Raw genomic sequence first — 23,218 nt, forward strand, 5'->3', positions numbered from 1 at the left:
TTCACCAGATTCCAACGACAGACCTTCTAGACTATGCCAAAGACCTTCTTCAAAAGAAGGCAATAAAGAAAGTCAGTCACCTGAAATTTCAAGGACGGCTGTTCAGTTTGTCCGAAGAAGGACTCGGACAAACGAAGAGTGATTCTGGACCTGTTCCGTCTCAACTCATACATTCAATGTGACAAGTTCCGCATGCTGACCGTCTCGCAGGTGCGGACCTTACTTCCCCGTGGGGTCGTCACCACCTCTATCGATCTTACAGACGCTTACTATCATGTACCGATAGCAAGAAACTTCTCTCCATACCTAGGCTTCAAACTAGGAAAACAAGCTTACTCGTTCAGAGTCATGCCATTCGGGCTCAACATAGCGCCCAGAATATTCACAAAACTAGGAGAGACAGTAGTTCAAGAACTAAGAGCTCAGGGAGGTAATGTTAGTAGTTTACCTAGACGACTGGCTCATTTGGGCAACCAACGACGAGGAATGTCGCAAGGCAACAGCCAAAGTAATAGAATTCCTAGATTACCTGGGTTTCCAGATAAACAAGGAAAAGTCCCGTCTCATTCCGGCGTCTCGCTTTCAGTGGTTGGGAATTCAATGGGACCTAACTACACAAAAACTATCTCTCCCGCCAAAGAAGTGCAGAGAGATAGCGAAAGCTACGAGACAATTCCTCAAGAACAAACGGGCTTCTCGTCGTACCCAAGAGAGAATTTTAGGTTCTCTTCAGTTTGCCTCAATAACAGATGTTCTGTTGAAAGCCAGACTGAAGGATATCAATCGGGTTTGGCGGAAAAGAGCCAACAACAAGTTCAGAGACAAAATCTCCTTGATTCCGCCGATATTAAAGAAAAGACTCCGTCCATGGACAGAAGTCTGGAGTCTCTTCAATTTCCCCCGCCGTCTCTGATAGTCCACACAGACGCCTCTCTGAGCAGTTGGGGGGGCTACTCCCAGTACAAGAAGGTTCAAGGAACGTGGTCGACAACATTCCGCCAGTTCCACATCAACGTCCTAGAGGCAATGGCCATTTTTCTGACCTTGAAACGACTAGCTACAGTCAAGAACATTCATGTAAGACTAGTCTCGGACAGCGCAGTGATAGTTCATTGCATAAACAGAGGGGGCTCCAAGTCGAGCAAAATAAATCATGTAATGATTGCGATATTTTCGTTGGCAACGAAAAATCATTGGCACCTGTCAGCTACTCACCTGGCAGAAGTACGGAATGTCATTGCAGACTCACTATCCAGAACAACTCCGCTGGAGTCGGAGTGGTCCTTGGACACAAAATTATTCCATTGGATTTGCCAACAAATCCCGGGCCTTCAGATAGACCTGTTCGCCATGGAGTCCAATCACAAACTTACGTGTTATGTGGCTCCCAATCTGGATCCTCTAGCTCATGCCACAGAAGCAATGTCCATACACTGGAACAATTGGCAGAAGATTTACATATTTTCGCCAATAAACCTCTTGATGAAAGTTCTGCACAAACTCAGATCTTTCAGAGGACAGGTAGCATTGGTAGCACCCAACTGGCCGAAGAGCAATTGGTTTCCTCTTCTACTAGAGTTGAATCTCCATCCCAGACGGATTCCCAACCCAAAACTGACTCAAATAGTACAAACTCGGACTGTGTCAGCTTCCTCAAGAATTCTGAATGCCCTAACTTTATGGACTTCATGAAGTTTGTGGCACAGAAGGATGCTAGTATTGACCCACTAAACATCCTGTTCGTGGAATCAGACAAAAGAGAATCAACACTCAGGCAGTATGATTCAGCAGTAAGGAAGTTAGCCATCTTTCTAAAAGAATCAGATGTCCAGAAGATGACTACGAATCTGGCGATTTCATTTTTTAGAACTCTGTTCGAAAAGGCCGTAGCCACTAGTACCATTACTACGACTAAATCTGCCTTGAGGAAGATATTTCAGTTTGGCTTTAATATTGATTAGACAGATTTGTGCTTCTCGTCTATCCCTCGAGCATGTGCTCGTCTGAGACCGGTGGACCGTCCTCACACGATCTCCTGGTTTTTAAACGATGTACTCAGGTTGGCTTCAGATACTGATAATGAATCATGCTCATATATAACCCTTCTCAGGAAAACATTATTTTTAATGAGTCTGGCCTCAGGCGCTAGAATATCTGAACTGTCGGCTCTCTCTAGAGAACCAAATCATATTGATTTCCTCCCGTCAGGAGAAGTTCTGCTCTCCCCAGATCGGAAATTCCTAGCAAAGAATGAAGACCCACAAAACAGGTGGTCTCCAAGGAAGATTGTACCTATCCCACAGGACCCATCATTATGTCCTATCGTTACATTAAAATCTTATCTGGGCAGAACTTCAGAAAGGTCTTCCGGTCCTCTTTTTATTAGAGAAAAAGGTGGAACCATTTCCTTGAAGGGAATCAGACAACAAATTCTTTATTTTATTAAACAAGCCAATCCGGATTCAGTCCCTCATGTCCATGATATCCGGGCAGTTAATTATTTTCATAATAAGAACTTTGAAGATCTTAAAAAATATACGGGTTGGAAATCCCCGACAGTATTTAAACGCCACTATCTGAAGAATTTAGAGGCCCTTAAATATTTGGCAGTGGCAGCAGGGAGCATTGTCTCCCCTGATATGGCCTAGTTTTGTAACTCTATATTTGTATTCTATTATTTTGCTATTATTTTTTCTTTTGATACTCACTCTCACCTACCTGCCTCGCTTGTAATCCCTGCCTTTCTGCCTTATGTTCCGGTCTGGATTGCTCATCAACCCACTCCTGGATATACATACAGTGTTCCCCCGCGGTATTCGCGGGGGATGCGTACCAGACCCCCCCGTGAATAGTTAGAACCCGCGAATGTTTGGAACCCCTGTAAAAATGCTAAAAACAGCCTATTTTGTTAGTTAAAACTCAAGAAAAACCCACTAAAAATTTCCATACATGGTTTTTTAATAGTTTTATCACAAAAAGTGCATTTTATGATGAAATTCATCAAAAAAACCAGGAATTTGTGAATATTTACCAAAGAAAAATACCGCGAATGCGCGAATTTTCCGCGAATAATGCAGGGAAACGTTCCCGAGAGAAATCCGCGAATGTGTGAGTCCGCAAATCTGGAGAACGCGAATACAGGGGGTCCACTGTAGTTCATAATTATTTGTTTTTTGTGTTCATTACCTGTTGTTTTTCCCAGGATAGTATGGATTTGGTCATATTTGGTACTTTTTACCATTTGTAACTTGCTATTCTTACAATGTTTATTAAAACATAATTTTAAGAAAATTTTTATTTTCCCTATACATTCATAAAATTTTGTGGTTTACCAAGCTTGTATGCCCAATTCTCTGCTACTATTTCACCGGCCGACACAGGTCGAACCCAGAAAAGGGATGTTGACGAAGGAAAAATCTATTTCTCGGGGAGGGAAGACCTGTGTCGCCCGGTGAACCCATCCCTCTCTTCTCCTTGTCCCCCGCCCTTTAGCTGGCCCAAGCTTGGGTGCGTATTCCAGGAATGAAAGTTTCGGGCAGAGGTAGTAGTAGTAGCGAGCGGAAGGTAGGACGTGGTAACGTCACTCTCTATTTTGAGAGGAAAACTTCTAATTGGCAAAGTATCTGTGGTAGTGGCTTCCACTCGCCCTTGTGCTATACCGACACCCTATAGGGGTGAGCGAGCTGGAGGTAGTAACTCCAGCATTTCATATGGCTTTTTTCTCTGGTATATTTAGCATCTATTTATAACTAGAAATGTGTGCTACAGGAACATTTCACCGGGCGACACAGATCTTCCCCAAGAAATAAATTTTTCCTTCGTCAAAATCCCTTTTTAAGGAAAGGATAGAGAATGCAATCCTCATTAATATATAAAGAATGGTTATAAAATGTACTTTAAAGAAAGAAAAAATACATAACGTATATTTCTGTGTATAAGACTACCTTTAGATAAGACGATGTCAAAAATCATGGTAAATTTTCATGAACTTAACTCATATCTAGTATAGGATGACTTCTAAATTGCAACACTGAAATGTTTCTTAGAGAAAAGTGATTATTTGCAAAAATTAAACAGTACAGCTATATTTATGATAATGAAGACTTACATAAAGGTAGTTTTGCTTGTTGTATTCAATTACAGTATAACTATTATCATATTGTTACTGTATGACAGAATATAAAAATCGTCATGTACATCATTTGCAATTGGTATTGTTTACATTCTCAAAATTACAGCTGATCTGAGTCTTATCGATATCTTCATTACCATTATTTGTTAGAAGTGATATAATTCGGGGATACCTTTTATCGTAAATTAATGAAGTTTGGTTGAAAACGTCCCCATACTACTTCATTGTATGAGCATTAGGTGTGATTTCTCCAGTTCCGAACATCACTTACGCCTGGCCGTTATTAATTTTATTCAGCCCTGGCATCTCCATTGCACGAGTTTGTTTGTTTGTTTGTATGGTGTTTTTATGTTGCATAGAACCAGTGGTTATTCAGCAACAGGACCAACGGCTTTGAGTGACTTCCGAACGCCTGAGAATCAAACTCACAGCCAACGAGGTGGCACGTCAACACCATACCAACTACGCCACTGAGGCACTTTCCATTGCATGAGGGATGAACTAAAATGTATTTTATTTTTACTTATGGAAGCTACCATTGCAAATTGGCAGGGTTTAGCAACTTGAACATTTTAATGGAGCTCTTAATTAACACTCGATAGTTACGGTAAATGACGTCAGTGATCAGCTGTTTCTCAATTCGCGGTTGTTTATGTAAATACGTTTACAATAATTGCTTCATCCAGATTCTAAAAACCAGAATTTTTTGTGGAAGATGGAGATCATTAATATTACAGTTGAGAGAGAGAGAGAGAGAGAGAGAGAGAGAGAGAGAGAGAGAGAGAGAGAGAGAGAGAGAGACTGACTATTACCTCGGTTAAATTGCTGTTTTGCAAAGTCGAATAATAGTTGTAGTATTGAAAATAATGATAATATTAATAAAACTTGTTTTACTGTAATCATATTGCATGTATTATCATTTTACAATACGTATACGAACAAAGTGAAGATGCGCCATTTGGATTCTGGTTTTGATTATATCTTAAAATAATCAGCTGATCGCATTTTACCGATATCATCACAGTCTTTAGTTGCCAAATGGAACTTAATTCAGATACATTCCTTTCGTAAATTATCAAAGCTGGGTTTAACAATGCCAATTCTATATGTTTTTCATGCATACATCGCCTAAAAGGGAAACCATTGTTTTGTTTACGTTTCATCACCATTCTCAAACAACTGCTAAAAGCAATACAATATTAAAAAATAATTACCGTATGTATACAATTATCGTTCATATGACTGAATTGTTCTAAACAGTTACAAATGGCTTTGCATGCTGCCTCACATGCTGCGTTTTTGTTATAAAACCATGGGGGAACATGAAAATAGTGTCATGAAATCATTATGCCATGGATGGTACCGAAGATGATTTATATGAAATCGACAATGAAGCCGAAGTCGACTTGCCAAAACCAGACTGGAATCCCTTTGATGGTGGCACATGTAATCAATCTTGTGATATGTAAGAGAAACTTTGAATGAAAAATGAATATTATGTTATCCTAAATGTTATTACTACCATAATTACACTACCATTGAAGTTTCTAAAAGGTTACCAAAAGATAAAGGTTGTTGTGAGTGCATCCATATCTCAGTGTTTACATTTTCTCAGCTGCGATCGCATAAATAAAAGTTTGTTTCACTGATTTAGAATTATTCCTGAAATAGGCTATTTGCTATGAAGATATGGCAATAATATATAAGGTAAAAATGGTTTTATTACCGTTATTATCAGGTTATTTCATAAAGTGAATCTTCCAGTATGTTGGTGGTTAAGCTATACGTAGCACTGAGGCTGAGGCTAGCCTACTGATACACATTATTCAAGGTTTGATTTTTAGAACTGTAGTATAAGACGACCCTCGATTTTTAGGGGTGAATTTTAGGATTTAAAGGTTGTCTTGTATGCAGAAATACATGGTAAACAATCATATGTCAATGCAAAAAGCAGAGATTGGATTATATACAGTGTTAGTATCAGAGTGTTGATATGGTTTCCTGGATGTGTGTGCCTATGTAAAATAGCTGGAATACTCAAAAACACAATCAGGAAAATACCGTCACCTTCAAAAAGTTATATATCAATCATGACAAACTAAGAGAAACTTAAATCTAACAATTGTTTCTTGTCAAGAAGGCTGTACATGAATGATGGATTGATAAGAAGGGCAATTCATATGACCCTTGGTGAGCTAAAGAGAAGTCAAGGTAACTAAAAGGGATAACATACTGCTGTAAATATAACAAATGCCCTAACATTTGATCCAAGATATTAAGTCTTTTATCCCTAATAACGAAGCTCAATCTTGAATACAAACAACAAAGCAGAGAAACATGTGGTGAGCTTGCATAAACATGTACCTTACAAGCAGTTTCTTTCAAAATCCTGTGCTAGTTTTTATTAGTTAAAAAAACTGCACAAGTTCAAATTGCCTTTCTTACATACAGCATACTCTTCACACACTCCTAATGTAATACAAAACTATATAAACATTACCTTCAATACCATTGTCCCAAAGTTTAAGGTCAAATGAATAAATATCTTCTAATCCCTGAACTCGTATTGTAGCAGTAACTTCAGCGAACAAAATTGGATGAATCCCATCTGACAACTGTAAAGATAGAAAATAATTTGTGCTGTTACAATTTCTATTAGGAAAAACTAAAATTTTGAAGTTACCTACTAATGCTGTAAAAAAAGACCAAACCTAGAAACCACGGAAAAGAGATTTTTATAATATAATGTTTTTTTACATATACTAGTAGTTACTAAGTAATTATAGTATTGCCTAGTTTCACTCACCGCCAGCTTAAATGTTGAAATTCGTGGTAAGCATAAATAAAATTTTACCTTATTATGAAAATGTAATTATTATGTATGTAAATTAACAAGTACCGTAATTATATTGCCGAATCCCACATTGAATTGGAGGTGGGAAAAAATGGACTCCTATTTCCAAAAATTACTGCTGAAAATGAGTTAGAGAATATGAAATGGTAAGCACTGAGACAATGCTTGTTATTCCTTACCTGGCAACGTTCATCTTAACCGTGTAGGGTGTGAGAAAGTAGCCCTGACATAGATGTAGTGGGAGCTTGTAACAAGGGATAAGACCATTGGCTACCAAGCTACATATATACACAATTGCACCTAGGGTGCAGTACTGATAAACCAATCGACCAGACATAAATACTTACACCATGTATTAAATTTACACCCAACCATAACAACACTAAGACTGGTGGGTACTCCAGGTACACCGTACACCAACACCCCTCTCTCAAATTCGACACCTTAGTTCAAGGTGAAGATGATGGGGAGGTTGCAAGACTTCATAAACTTTGTCCCTACACACCATACCAGCCACTTATAAAGGACCTAAGGCACTGCAATCATTGTATGTCATTTCCATGTCACAAACAAAATGGGTGGCGAATATTGACTTACACCTCCAATTAGTCACTTGTAACATAGAGGGTAAGGATAAACTATGTCTGAAGGCTAACGAAGTTGTAATTGCTCTTACTTCATAGGCTTTGGCTTTGAAGAAAGGCAAGACTTCTTCAAAGAATAAAATTTGGTTATCAGATCTCTCAAGAAGAAAGACAGGGGTTCTTCGAGAGGGTGTGGGACGGATTCTTCACTGAGCACCAAAGATTACTAGAAGGGCCACAAATTTTCTCTGCTCTATGGATGTAATACCTTAGGGCTCTTACTGGGCACATAACTCTCACTTCACCTTAGGGGCCCAGGATTTCTGACAGACTTTTACTAATGAAGGAACTTGGCCAAGGCTTAGCTGGGTTCTCATTTCTTGCTAAAAAGCTCAGCGTGAATGAACAAACCACATCCTCTTAGGAAAATCCAATTCTTTTATCTATAGCATGTAAGTACTTCACTGACCTGTTTAGCTGTCGAAAATGCTGCAAGAAAGAGGGTCTTCCTGGTAACGTCTCGCAACTGTTAGGGCAATCCTTGATGATACCATCTGAGATGGGGCTGTCTGAGAAGATTGTGCCTTGTAGGTGACAATCTTTGGAAATCTGTCAGTAGCCTGAGGAGATCTGGGAACCATTCCTCTCTCGGCCAGAATGGAGCCACTAGGGTCATTGTCACATTTGAGTGGTTGCACAACTTGTTGATTACTTCCTGTATCATGCAGAATGGCAGGAAAGCATATAGATCTTTGTTGGATCAGTCTTGTAACATGGCGTCTGTTGCCCATGCTAGAGGATCCAGGACTGGTGAACAAAATATTGGAAATTGGTTGTTTTTGGAGGTCGCAAAAAGCCCTATGAGAGCCCTCCCCCACAGTCTCCACAGGTCCTCACACACCTGCAGATGTAGTCCATTCTGTGGGGAGAACCTGCTTGCAACGGCTCAGGCCATCTGCTAGGACATTAACCTTGCCCTGGATGCAGGTCATCACCTTTGTTTGGTCATTTTCTGGTTGTGGACTATCTTCGCATAATGGAATAGATCCTGAAACCACTTCACTAATAATTCTTGGTTGTCTAGGAGAGCCCCCAACCTAGATCTGACGTATCTGCATAGAAGTCTAGGCTGGGGCTCAAAGAAAAGAGATGGATGGATGGATGTATGATATTTAGGGCTAAAGCCCAGGCACTGGGGCCAAGAAGGCCATTCAGCGCTGTAATGAAGGTTAATTAAATTGAATTATGGTAAATGGACTAATGACTGTGAAAGAAATGATTCATAAAACTAGACAACTAATAAATAAAATAAAAATATGAAGTTTAATGAATGACGTAATATATAATAAAAATAGTTTAATATCTTTAAAAATCTGTATGATATATATAAATAATTAACTAAATGTTATTAAAAACTTGTATACACTTTAAATAGGAGATGAGAGCAGAAATATCTGCTTCATCTCCCAAGATATTCGAGGGGGATTTACCCTGGGAATATCTTTCCCTTTGGTTAAAATATCTGAGGCAAACCATCAGAATGTGCTTCACTGTTAGTATCTCGTCACAGTAAGCACACACTAGTGGGCTGCTTCCTTCTAAAATAAACTGATGGGTTAAATAGTGTGCCCAATCCTTATCTCGTTAAAATAACCTCTGTACATCTGTCAAGCTGGAATGACGAAGGCCATTGCAGAATATTTTTCCTAATATTTCTATACTTACTATTATTGGCAAGAAGAGAAGTCCACCTTTCTTGCCATTTATTTAATACATAAGACCTAATAGGACCTTCTAGGTCTGTATGAGGCACTTTTCAGAAACTTGTTTTTGGTAAAACACTAGCTGCTTTTGCTTCCCTGTCTGCAGTCTCGTTTCCATGAATCTTCGCGTGAGAAGGGAATGAATGAATGAATGATTGGAAGTTTTCTGGCATCCTGACATCGAAGGTCATTGACGCCGATATCGTTTATTATAAATAAAGAATAAAAGTATATTCAATTAAAACCATAAAAGCAAATATATCATTGTAAAAGTTAAATAGCTTTCAGAAGACCTGCTTCTGAAATAAATCTAAAAATGCCACTTGCATTGTATGACACATCATGTCCAAGAATCTTGCCAAGGATGAACCTGCCATCCTCACCTCGAGCCTCAAACAGATATCTATTTCTTTCTGTGCTATAAGTGGGGCATTCAGTCAACAAATGCTTCACGGTCAAGGGTATCAAACAGTCGTCACAATATGGTTGGTGTTGGCCAGCTAGCAAAAACTCATGTGTCATCCAGTGTGACCAATTCTGAGACGACAAAGAGTAGTCTCCCACTTTCAGGGCATAACGTTATATTTCCAAGGGGATATAACATTTGTTATTTCTCTCATCTTATTATCAGCTAAGCTTTCCCATGCTTTTGCCAATTATTACAAATAAAATTCTTAATTGTAGGTATAAAATCATTACATGGAATGGGATACCTTCTTGGTAGCAACTCAGCTGCAGCATTCTTTGCCAGTGAATCTGCCTCCTCATTTCCACACACACCTACGTGTGCTGGAACCCAACAAAATCGAACTGTTATGCCTTTCAGACCAATAATAAAAAGCCACTCTAAAATCTTTAAAACCAAAGGGTTACTAGAATTAAAAACTTCTAAAGCTTGAAGGACACTTCTTGCATCACTAAAAATGGTAAAATTGCCCTCATCTTTTAATGCTATTTTCTCAATAGCGGTTAATATGCCATATAGTTCTGCAGTAAATATGGAAGATACTAGAGGAAGTGCACCTCTACAATTAAAAGAACCACTATATACTCCAAATCCAACGCCAGCATCAGATTTGGATCCATCTGTATATATAAAAGTCGATTCCCTATGTTCTTCGACATGTTCATGAAAGAGAGACCTGGCTTCTAATTCAGTCATGTTCTTTTTTTTTATACCAATAAAATATTTACAAAAAGATATATCTGGTAATTCCATGGAGGGGTTGCTGATATCTTGAATGGAAGAACTCTTATTTCTTGCTATATCAAGACTGTTTATTAATTGTTTTACCCGAAAACCATAAGGTTGAGGAGATTTTGGGTGTAACTCAAAATATCTAAAATGCCTTACAAAGTTTGCAGTCTGACAAGCTAAAGAATTGGGAAGTCTTTGCAACCTAAACCAATACCGAATAATAGAAGACTTTCGGTAAAGGTCTAAAGTTAATTCTCCAGCGTCAACAAGGAGACTTGGAATAGGCGAAGTTCTAAACGCTCCTGTAGACAATCTAATACCAGCATGGTGTATAGAATCTAATACCTTTAATCTGCTTGGGGTGGCTGAGGAGTATATTTCACACCCATAACTAATTTTAGAAAAAATTAAGGCCTTGTATAATTTTAAAATAGTTTTGCGGTCTGCCCCCCATGATGTATGTGACAATACTTTTAAAAGATTCAGAGCCTCAAGACACTTAACTTTTAACGCCTTTAAGTGAGGAACCCATGTCAACCTGCAATCAAATATCAAACCTAAAAATCTAGCTTCATTTACACATGGGATCCGTTGGCCTTTGATGTATATATCCGGGTCAGGATGTACTCCCCGAATACGACAGAAATGGACAACAGTAGTTTTGTTTGTCGAAAACTTAAATCCATTCATATCAGCCCACTGAATAATTTTGTCAATTGAGAGTTGTAGTTTTCTCTCAACCATCGACATTCTAGATCCAGCAAATGATATGGAGAGATCATCTACAAATAATGTTGAGAGAATATCTTGGGGAATGACAGAGGATATCCCATTAATGGCTAGTGCAAATAGTGTTACACTTAGCACACTACCCTGGGGAACTCCTTCCTGACATCTCCTCTCTGATAGAGTTTCCCCCACTCTGACTTGAAAAAATCTATGTGAAACAAATGATTGAATGAACAATGGTAACTCTCCTCGTAACCCCAATTCATGAATGGTTTTAAGTATACCATATCTCCATGCAGTATCATATGCCTTCTCAAGATCAAAAAAGACTGTTACATGGTGCTGTTTGGAAGCAAAGGCTTCACAAATAGAGGATTCCAGTCGCATCAACACATCAGTCGTTGAATGCATTTTTCTAAATCCACACTGGATAGGTGATAAAATACCCTTCTTTTCCAGGTACCATACCAGTCTTACATTGACCATCTTCTCCATGATCTTACATAAACAAGATGTCAATGCAATTGGTCGATAGTTTGCAGCTAAAAACTTATCCTTACCAGGTTTTAAAAAGGCTAAAATAATGGCTAGTTCCCAAACACTTGGATAACTATGGTCATGCCATATTCTGTTAATAATGCTTAAAATAAACAACTTGGTATTAACAGGTACATGTTTAATCATTGCATATGGAATTTCATCGGGTCCAGGGGCTGTATCATTACATGTAGCAAGTGCGGAGTCAAATTCTCTTTCAGTAAAAGGAGAGTTGTATGACTCTTCCCTTCCTGTTGCAAAATTTAAAATTTTCTTTTCTTCATTGCTCCTAAACTGGTGACCAGGAGCTACTTCACACTTGCGTGATACATTTGAGAAATGATCCGCCAGGGCATTACTAACCTCAGTTGCTCCAGTCACATACTGATCATTCACCTTCAACACTGGTGGTGGGTTGGGGGTGAATTTGCCTGCTATCTTTTTTACTTTCTCCACACAGAAGATGGTGGTGTCTACTGTTAATGGAGGAAACAAAAGACACCCAAGACTGGCGCCTAGCTTCTTTCATGGCACGACGGAACTGTGCTCTACATTTCTTGTATATAATTAAATTCTCCTCAGTACGGTGTCTGCGCAAACGGGTTAAAGACCTTCTTGTGGCTCTGTGCAGGGCAGTTAATTCTGAAGACCACCAGGGGACTGGTCGTCGTTTGAATAACCCTGTTGTTTTAGGAATTGAATTGACTCCTGCTGTATGAAGGGTTCCATTCAGCATGTCTATGGCATCATCAATATTTTCAAACTGTTCTGCATTCCCTTCAATTTCGCTTAGCTCACGAAATCTACCCCAGTCTGCCTTGTCAAGATTCCATCGTGGCGATCTCTGTAAAGGTGGACCATTGTTAGTGTTGATAATGATTGGTGCATGATCACTAGTATGCCAATCATCTAATGTCCTCCAATCAAAATCGAGAAGGCAATTAGAGCTTGCGATTGATAGGTCAATGCATGACAAGGTACCTGTCTGGACATGAAAGTGTGTGGGCTCTCCTGTATTAAGGAGTCCGACATCCTCATTTTCCACAATTGATGATATAATATTGCCCCTTGTGTTTGCTAAAACATCGCCCCATAAAGGATGTCTACCATTCAAATCTCCCAATAAGAGAAAAGGTTGGGGGAGTTGTTGAATCACCTCTACTAAATTATCATACAAAATATTATCATTTGGAAGTAGGTACAGAGAGGCATATTGTATATTTTCTCCCTATATCAATCTGTACAACCACTGCCTGCAGAGGTGTACGAATAGACAAAGATATTTGGGGAACATCTCGACGAACGTAAATGAGACTTCCGCCATGGCTCCCTGCTTGTTGATTATATGGTGTTCTATAGCTAATATACTCTCGAGGACGAGGAGTATTAGCATCAAGCTTGTTTTCCCGTAGACATACAATTATGGGGGAATGCTCATGAATTAGTAGCTTAAGTTCTTCATATTTGGCCCTTAAACCCTGACAATTCCATTGCAAAATGGTGGAGAAAACTATGGATCACTTCTGGAAGACATCTTGGATGAGGTCTTCCATTGGCAACTTTTAATCTAACATTATTTCCTGTAGGTTTCTTTAGAGATGGTCTTGATATATTGGGTTTTACGTTTGTCTTTTTCTTTGTCTCCTTTTGATCTATTTGTTGAGGCGGATGGTGGACCTCAACTTGAATTTCTGATTTATTCAAGTTATCTTCCAGTTGATCAGAAACATCAACAGATAAAACATCAAATTTATTTGATGTCATAGCTTTAATGTTTCTGATGGAAGGGGGTGAGAGAGATGGAGGTCTCTCTCTTTTTCGATTAATAGGTGGTGGGCTTCTAGGTTTTTGCACCTTCCCACAACAGGTGCACCAGGCAAGTTGGTTTTAAGTGAACCTCCATCAAATCAAGCAAGGACATGGCCTGAGAGAGGTTTGTACTACTAATAGTAATGGGGGACGAAGGTTGTACGGGGATGGGCAATGCCCCACTGTTAATACACTGTGGCAAAGCCTCAGAAGGCAATATGCTTACCTCATCATGCAGCATTTTATCATTAGATGGAATATTTCTTTATATAGAACTATTGGCAGTGCTAGATGGGTTTGATTTTAGTGCCTTTGCATAACTACTTGATTTATCTAATAGTCTTTTGGCATATCCCACACTTATGTGTTCTAAGTTGGATTTGTTAAGGGCAGCTTCTTCCGACTTATACAGCTCGCAGCTCCGGTCAGTGGATTTATGATTTGAGCTGCAATTTAAACACCTGGCTTCAAGTGCACATTCTCCATGGTAAGATTTGGAGCAAATACCACACATTTTTTTCGTTTTTGCAAACTTTTGACGGGTGTCCAAATTTAAAACAATTAAAACATTGCAGTGGCTTCTGCTTGAATGGTCGAACTTTAATAATTTCATTTTCAATAATAATGCGGGAAGGTACATCAGCATCCTGGAAAGTAAGGATAATCATTGATGTACCTGGAACTTTGTGTACTTTCCATACATTTAGTGGACACATGGCCAGTATCTCCTCCTCTGTAAATTCATACAGATCTTTGTTAAAAACTACTCCCCTTCCGTAGCTAAAATTTAGGTGGGTTTGACATCTAACTTAATATTATCATCATTTGTTTTAAGGTTGGATAGTATTACAGATTGTGTGCATGATTTGGCATGGATAAGGTAACTATTTTTTCCAAAACGAGATATGTCTCCCCCCGGTGGGAATAGTTCCTACTTTTTTCTGAATTAATTTGCATATTTTGAAATAATTCCCTGTAACCCCCTGAGATTCAGCTACAAGCCACATCGGTGGTTTTGGCTTCCTCTGGGAAGGCATAACTACATCAGCATCTTTTTCAAACCAGTCCGCAGGTCTATAAACATCCAAATCCTTTGGTACCTTGTCGCAAAGAGCAGCCATTATATTCAAGTTATTAATTTTGATATTATTATTACATATTGCACTAAATGCTTTGTCATGACTATTGTAAGATATCCATGAATCCCATTTTGTATCTTCCAGTTTCATTCTTATTTCTGTTATGATCCATAACACTCAAATTCTTTATATATATTATCATAATTTGTCTCTATTGGAATTTGGGTAACATGAAGGATTCGAAGTTTCCTTGCGTTACCCAGATTACTCAATTTTGGAATAACAATGGAATGGTCCTTCCTATTTTCCGAGGTTCCATTCCAACAGAAGTTTTCCCTAATTAAATTAGCAGAGGTTCGTCAAACAGTGTCTGAGGTTCGCCATTCGATCCAGGGGTACAAGAAACATTAATTTCCGTCATTAAATTAGTTGGGGGAAAGAAAAAAGTTAGACTGTCTGACATCCCAAAAGAGAACCCATTCTCCTTTCATGAAATTAATTGCTCCACCAATGACACCTGCGAGAGCTGCTTCCCAAATGTCCACTCCCTACCCTACCACAAAGGGATGGTACCACTATGATTAGAGTGGCTCAAGTGTAAGCCAAACCCGCTTGATGGGACTGAGAGCATTACAGGAATACAATCATCCCCACTTTAATCATAGCGGCAGGCAAACCGGACAGAATGCCGAGAGTCCTATCTCTATGAAACCGGCCAACCCCTGGAATCCGAAGGCCAAGTTATGGTTCGAGAATAGTCCCGCATGCCAGTATGGAAATACTGACATTCCAAGGTGTCCAAACATTATCGGGTAGTTGGCAAGACCACCACAGCTCCCACAATTGGTTTTGAAAAAATTTCCAATCCCGGATATGATGTCCCCCAAAAAAACATCGGACAGTGAAATGGGTAAGAGTTTTTGACAGCAAGGTTGGAGAAAGTTGATAAATATGAAGAAGAATGAAACAATTATAAGTAATAGAAATAGGATGAGAGAAATTTAGAGTCAAACTGAGGAAAAACAAAAATTCCCCAGTTCTAGAGCCCTCTTGCCCGTCACCAGGCTTCAGCACGGGAATGATATGCCGTGCGGAAGCCCAATGACTTCATCAAGGCATTCTCTCATTAAGAAGGGTGAGAAGGGACCCAACAGAACTTTTTTAATTAACGGATGAGAGCTATTAATTTTTTAAATAGCTTCTAAAGTGCTTTTAGAATCCGAGTATACAACAAAATTAATCTCACAACTTTTAAGAACTAAATCTAGGGCGGAGACAAGGCTGTTAATTCGGCAGTAAATATTGATGCAAAGTCAGGTAATTTAGCTGTATATGCTGTATCACCAAGGATAGCAGCACACCCAACACCACTATCTGACTTTGATCCATCCGTATAAATCTTCACATAATTGGCATTGGTAACGTTGTGCTCTATGAATTTTCCCTTAAGCTCTTCTTCAGTACAGTCCTTTTCCTTAAACGATTTTTTGCATACTAATGATCCAGGAATAAGCCATGGAGGATTTACTGGATGTTTTACTTCCAGGGCTTTCTGGGATTTGAGATGGTTATCCCTAAAATCCTCGTTCAGTCGAATTTGGAATGGTTTAGAAGTTCTTGTACCAGAGAAATTCCATGAGTCCGTTTCCTTGAGTACTTGAAAGGAGGGATTTTTAGGAGCACTTTTCATTCTAGCCACGTATCGCAACCCTAGCTCTTGCCTTCTTAGATCAAGGGGAAGATGATATGTGTCGACGTATATGCTTTCAACAGAAGTTCTAAAAGCCCCTGAGCATATTCTCAACCCCATGTTCTGTACAACATCCAATTCCTTTAGCTTGGTTTTACAAGCTGAGGAATAGATAGATCTGACAGCCATAGTCTAGCTTGGAGCGACACAGCGAGTCATATAGCTCAAAAGGGATTTCTTATCAGTCTTCGAACTAAATCCAGAAACAACCTTTAAAATATTCAAAGATTGTTTAACATTAATCTTTAGGGCATTTATGTGGCTGGCCCATGTTAATTTGTGGTCAATAATCATCCCCAGAAATTTTACTTAATTTTCATAAGGAATGATAGATCCTTTTAAACTAAGTGTGGGAACCTCTTCCACACGTGGCATCTGATAAATCTTACTGCAACTGTTTTGGAAGAGGAGAATTTAAAACCATTCTCATCAACCCACTTAGTAATTGCATTAATATAACTTTGCAGATGTTTACATACTGACAGTGAATCATATCCTGCACAGTATATTGCAATGTCATCAACAAAAAGTGAGCATTTAACAGGAGGAAAGATTTTTTCAACCACACCATTTATTGCCACTGAAAAAAGTGTTACACTCAAAATGCTTCCATGGTTGGGAGAAAGTGTTTCCCACTTTTACCTTTAAAAATCTGTCCATTAAAAAGGAATATATAAATCTGAACATTCTTCCCCATAAGCCCATCTTGTGCAGTTGTTTCATGATGCCAATTCTCCAGGTAGTGTCATAAGCTTTTTCGAGGTAAAAAAATACTCCAATTTTCTGACAATGTTTGGCGAATCCTTGCTGGATTTGGTTGGTCAGCCTCAGCAAGGGATCAAGGGTGGAGTGGTTTTTCCTGAAACCAAATTGAAATGATGATATTAATCCTTTAGTTTTTAAGTGCCACACTATTCTAGTATTTATCCTTTTCTCCATCAGCTTACACACACAGCTGGTAAGAACTATTGGTCTATAGCTGGTAGCTAGGGAAGTATCTTTATTAGGCTTTATAATAGGAACAACTATGGATATTTTCCAGTCATTGGGTAAAATTCTAGTTTCCCATATTTTGTTTATAATTTTGAGTAAATATTTTTTGGCATCGTCTGGGAGGTGTTTAAGCATTTCATATATGATTGTATCCTCACCTGGAGTTGTGGATTCACTAGAGGAGAGCGCCTTCCATAATTCTCTCAAGGAAAACCTGAAGTTGTATGGTTCAGATTTTCCTGAATCAAATTTAAGAATCATTTCAGAATTCCTAATTTTTTTAAATTCTTGAGAATAATTGTTGGTACTGGAAACTTCAGAAAAGTGTTTTCCAAGCTCATTGACAACTTCAGTGGGCTCTGTGATCACTGTCATTTACTTTTAATGGTGACGCAACAAATTTCCCACTCAGTTTCCTTATTTTGCGCCACACCACTTTCAGTGGAGTCTTTGAGTTTATTTGATTAATATAGTAAAGCCAACTTTCTCTTTTGGCTCTCTTATAAAAGCGCCGTTGTTTGGCTAAAGCACGTTTGTAGATTAACCCTTAAACGCCGAAGCGGTAAAAAAAAAATTGTCTCCCGTGTGCCGGAGGTGTTACAGAGTGAGAGCGGAAGTGGAAAAAATATTTTTTTCAAAAAATCACAGCGCGCTTAGTTTTCAAGATTAAGAGTTCATTTTTGGCTCCTTGTTTTGTCATTGGCTGAAGTTTAGTAGTATGCAACCATCAGAAATGAAAAAATTATCATTATCATATATAAATAATGCGATATATGATAGCGCAAAAACGAAATTTCATATATAAATGTATTCAAATCGCGCTGTGCGCAAAACGGTTAAAGGTAACAAATTACCTTTTTTTTCGTTGTAATGTACACTAAATTGCAATCATTTTGGTATATAAACACTTGTAAACGATAAAAGCAACACAGAGAAAATATTATCACAAAATAATGCATGAATTCGTAACGCAAGGACGTAAACAAATATTTTTTTCAAAAATTCACCATAAATCTAAATATTGTCCTAGAGACTTCAAATTTCTTTCAAAATGGAGACAAATGATTGAATATTACTAAACTGTAAAAGTATTAGCTTACAATTGCAGTTTTCGACCATATTTGACGAGTTAAAGTTGACCAAATGCCGAATTTTTTTATGTATATATTTTTTATATGCAATTATTTCGGAAATAAAAAAAGCTACAACCTTCAAATATTTTTCGTTTTATTCTACATTAAATTGCGCACATTTTCATATATAAAACTCTATGAAATGCCTAATATGAAACGGAGCAAATATTCCGAGAATGGGACGTACGCATTTCGGAGATTTGTGGCGGAGAATCCGCGCGCGGAGGGAAGGAAAGATTTTTTTTTTCAAATTCACCATAAATCTAAATATTTTGCTAGAGATTTCCAATTTGTTTCAAGATGAAGATAAATGACTGAATATTAACTAGACTGTAAGAGTTTTAGCTTACAATTGCGTTTTTTTTTACCAATTTCCGGTGGTTAGTCAAAGTTGACCGAACGTGGTTTTTTTCTATTTATCGTGATTTATATGCAAATATTTTCAAAAAATGAGAAAAAGTCTACAACCTTCAATTAATTTTTAGTTGTATTCTACATGAAATTGCGCACATTTTCATATATAAAACCTTTATGTAACGGCTAATTTAAAAATGGTGCAAAACATTACCACAATCCGCCACGTATGTATGATTTTTTCGAAGAGTTACCGCGCGGACGTAAAGAAAATGTTATTTTTTTCATAAATTCACCATAAATCGAAATATTGTGCTAGAGACTTCCAATTTGTTGCAAAATGAAGGTAAATGCTTGAATATTATTAGAATATAAGCGTCTTAGCTTACAATTGCGTTTTCCGACCATTTCGGTAGAGTCAAAGTTGACCGAAGGTTGGAATTTTGGCAATTATCGTTATTTATATGAAAATATCTCAAAACTGATAAAAGCTACAACCATGGGTTGTTTTTAGTTGTATTGTGCATGAAATTGCGCACATTTCCATATATAAAACTTTATATAACGGCTAATTTTAAAATGGTGCAAACATTACCACAATCGCATGTATGATTTTTTTCGGAAGAGTTACCGCGCGGACGTAAGGAAAAAAAAAAGTTTCTTTTTTCATAAATTCACCATAAATCGAAATAATGTGCTAGAGACTTCCAATGAGTTGCCAAATTAAGGTAAATGATTGAATATTACTAAAATACAAGAGTTTTAGCTTACAATTGCGTTTTTCGACCATTTCGGTAGAGTCAAAGTTGACCGAAGGTTGAAATTTTGGCAATTATCGTTATTTATATGAAAATATCTCAAAACTGATAAAAGCTACAATCATGAGTATTTTATTGTTGTATTTTACATAAAAATGCGCACATTTTCATATATAATACTTCATGTAACGGCTAATTTACAATGGTACAAAAATTATGTCAAAGTGACGAAATAATTTCCGAGATGTGTCACAGATACTTTTTAGTGCGGCAAGAAAGAAATTCGCGCTTTCGCGCCTGCGTAACGATTGTAAACAAAACAACACCTTGATCCCCCAAGGCGCATGATTCAAAAGTTTTAGGCTGGTAGGCCTATAAGTATTTTTCCGCGAATATTAAAAAAAACTTTTGTAAGTCGACGTAAAATACGTCCAGTCGGCACACGAGAGACAAAAAATGTCGACGTAAAATACGTCCAGTCGGCAGTAAAGGGTTAATTTAGACTGAGGAGAGTCACTAGTTTTGTAACATCTGTAGCACTTGCTAGTAACTTTCCTCAGAATACCGCAAGTCTTATTCCACCATCGAGCCTTCAGCACTCTTCAGAGTAGATTCAATAAAGTAATCATAAGTATCGAGATGAGAATGAAATGACTCAAACTCCCTATCTAGTTTTGACGCCCTTACTGAATTCATCCCAGTCTGCATCCTCTACCTTCCACTTTGGTAAAACTTCAGATGTACCATTCACAGCATATTTCAAGTGAATCAGGTAATGAACACGCCATTTTAATTTTCATTAACAGACCAACTAAAATCAAGGTGGATACTTGTTGAAGAGATACTAAGGTCCAGTGCAGAGAAATGATGACCATGAATGCTGTGGAAAGTCATTGACCCATTATTATATAGGGTAACATCATTTCTATCAATTAGGTCTTCAAATAATTTCCCTTTACTGTCTAGAAACCGACTTCCCCAAAGGAGGTTGCGGGCATTAAAATCTTCTAAGAGACGTAAAGGAGCTGGAAGTTGGTTAATTAAGGACTGAATATCTTCACTGTTAAAAACAAGATCTGGTGGAAGGTATAAGGAGCAGATTGTTATCCTCTTTTCCAAGATGACTGAAATAGCAACAGCCTGGAGTTGTATTTAATTGTATTATGGAGTGCTGCAGAGATTTATTAACAATAATTGCAGCACCTCCATGGGCCCGACCACCACTTGGGGGAGAGGAGTTAAATATTGAATAATTTAGTCCAGGATTATAAGGAGAGTTTCCTAACATTGTCTCCTGCAGGCACATAATCCCTGGATTGGATTCATGAAGTAAGACTTTAAGGTCTTCTGTACGGGCTCTGAGACCTTTACAGTTCCACTGAAGGATATCGAACATGAATGTTAAGGTGGTAAAAAGTGCTACTTCCCATTCTTTAGAGGGGAAGTACTGTTCCAAGTGTGGAGAGGAAAGTTCTCCTTTATAAGTTGTTTCTCTAATCCCTTTTCATTTGAACTGGAATTTAGGGTTTTTGGCTGACCATATTTCTGGTTATGATCCTGATCAGAATTTCTACTGTGATTCTGTGAATCACAAAGCTGATTTGTCTTAGGGCGGCAAGACTGATCAGAACTCACGTGTTTTTGGGGTGAAACTGCTTTTGAAACCACCTTTCTAGGCGGAGAGATTTCTTCAAAAACACTGAACCCATTTGAGGTTTTTTTAAAGCTATCATTATTGGGGGATGTATTCCTTGTGCGCTTCTTGGTGGCTGTAACTATAGTTTTGTTTTCATTTTTGTTTGTGGCTGTGACAATTGATGGCTCCGAATTAGCTCTCTCTAATTGGGCTTGCTCCCTTGGCTTATTCTTCTTGGAAGTGTTTTTGGAACAGCTTCCCGAATTATTAGTTGATTTTGGCTCCCTTTTTTTTTGGAGGTGAGCCTGCAACTATCATATTAGTCACCTTTGTATTGACTTTGGGAGGTGAGTTTTCTGTGCTTCTGGAAGTACAACTTTTGGTGTTGGACTCCAAGGCACTAGCCGATGAAAATTTCTTGACAGATTGGGGATTTTCATTATTAATAGTCCGTGCAGTAGCAGGTATGTGATACCTACTATCAGATGCAGTCATTAGTTGCCTTACATTGCTGAAATTTTTCATAAGTTTTATTACTGAAGCATAGGTAGAGTTGGCACTTTTGTTTGCCCCCATTATCAGATGCTTTGCTTTGCTAATGCTGATATGTTCATTATCGACCACTGCCAATACTTCTTCAAATCTGTATCTGAGGCAAGCTCTAGAATTTGGAGACTGATCACCCTTACATTGAAAACAGTACTTGGCTGCTTGCAATCATCAAAATTATCATGCTCCGCAGAGCACACAGAACATCTTTTCTTGTTTTCACACAAGTTTTGAATGTGGCCATATTCAAAACATTTGCAACACTATTTATATTTTTTAACCTGCATCCTCTCATGGCCAACAATGATAGTATCAGGTAAGTAATCAGGTAAGTAATTGGAGGGGAAGGTTAAAAGGATAGCTGTATCCCCTCCTAGTTTTTTTTACCTGAGATAAACAAGGAGGGTATCGATGGAGAATCTCCTCCTCTTCAACAACATGCAGGTCTTTTGAGTATACTACCCCTTTCAGTGTGTTAAAGAATATATGCGATGCAATACATTCGATATTTCCACTTTCAGGAGGTTTAAAATTAGATAGTAAAATTGCTTGGGTTTCATTACCAGCTTTTATTAGCAGGTTCTTTCCATAACATTTTATATTTCCAATGGGAATGGAACCTACCTTGCTCTCAATACATTCAGCAGCCTTTATAAAATTTTTCCCTCCTTCCTTGTAGGGTGCCATATAGGGGTAGGAAGCGTTCAGGTACATGGGGCTGGTCCATGTTCTTCACTCTTAGGGATAAAATCAAATGGCTCATCATTTAAATTTTTCAATGAAAACATTTTCGTGCTAAGAACTGAATAATTGAGAATGTGGCCATGGAGTCTTTGTTGTGCCTCACTAGCTTCCAAGGGTGAGGAAAATTCAACATAAGCAGAAAATGACTGCTTGTCTTTTTGTCTCAGTGTTTGGTTTTGTCCGATAGCTGAGCTCATATCCATCTTCATGCCATAAGTCGTTGCCAGTGCCAGTAAGTCATCAGATCCAGGGGAGGGAAAACTATTGACCAAATCCATAGAATTATGCCAGTTCACATTCAGAAGTCCAAAAAGTGCGCACCCAACACCACATCAGAAAGGGAAACCCAGGCAGCTTCTAATGCCTAGACTCCCCACCCCAACAAACCATCCAAGCCCACAAAGCAATCCCAGGATACTACGCACGCACACACCAGACCACCTCACACAAACCAGCTCAACTACACACCCAAAACTGTTTGGTTTTATAAAGAAAGTATCGTGGATCAGTCAGGTATTTGCATTCTCCACCAATGGCACAAGTGAGAGTTGACTCCCAATAGTCCACCCAATACCCTACTCTTTCAGGATGGCATCAATAAGCTTGCAGTGGCCCA

General features: G+C 38.3%; 1 protein-coding gene across 1 annotated transcript in view; it reads right to left on the bottom strand.

Annotated features, from left to right (window-relative positions):
- LOC135219756 (calcium-activated chloride channel regulator 4-like) overlaps window positions 1–23,218 on the bottom strand; it is a 411,904-nt gene that overhangs the window by 72,265 nt on the left and 316,421 nt on the right. Inside the window, exon 7 of the mRNA XM_064256802.1 lies at window positions 6,633–6,747. Within this exon, the coding sequence (XP_064112872.1) occupies window positions 6,633–6,747 (115 nt within the window). The remainder of the gene's footprint in view (window positions 1–6,632; window positions 6,748–23,218) is intronic.

This window comes from Macrobrachium nipponense, chromosome 1, assembly GCF_015104395.2.
Source record: "Macrobrachium nipponense isolate FS-2020 chromosome 1, ASM1510439v2, whole genome shotgun sequence".
In the NCBI taxonomy this organism is placed as follows: Eukaryota; Metazoa; Arthropoda; class Malacostraca; order Decapoda; family Palaemonidae; genus Macrobrachium; species Macrobrachium nipponense.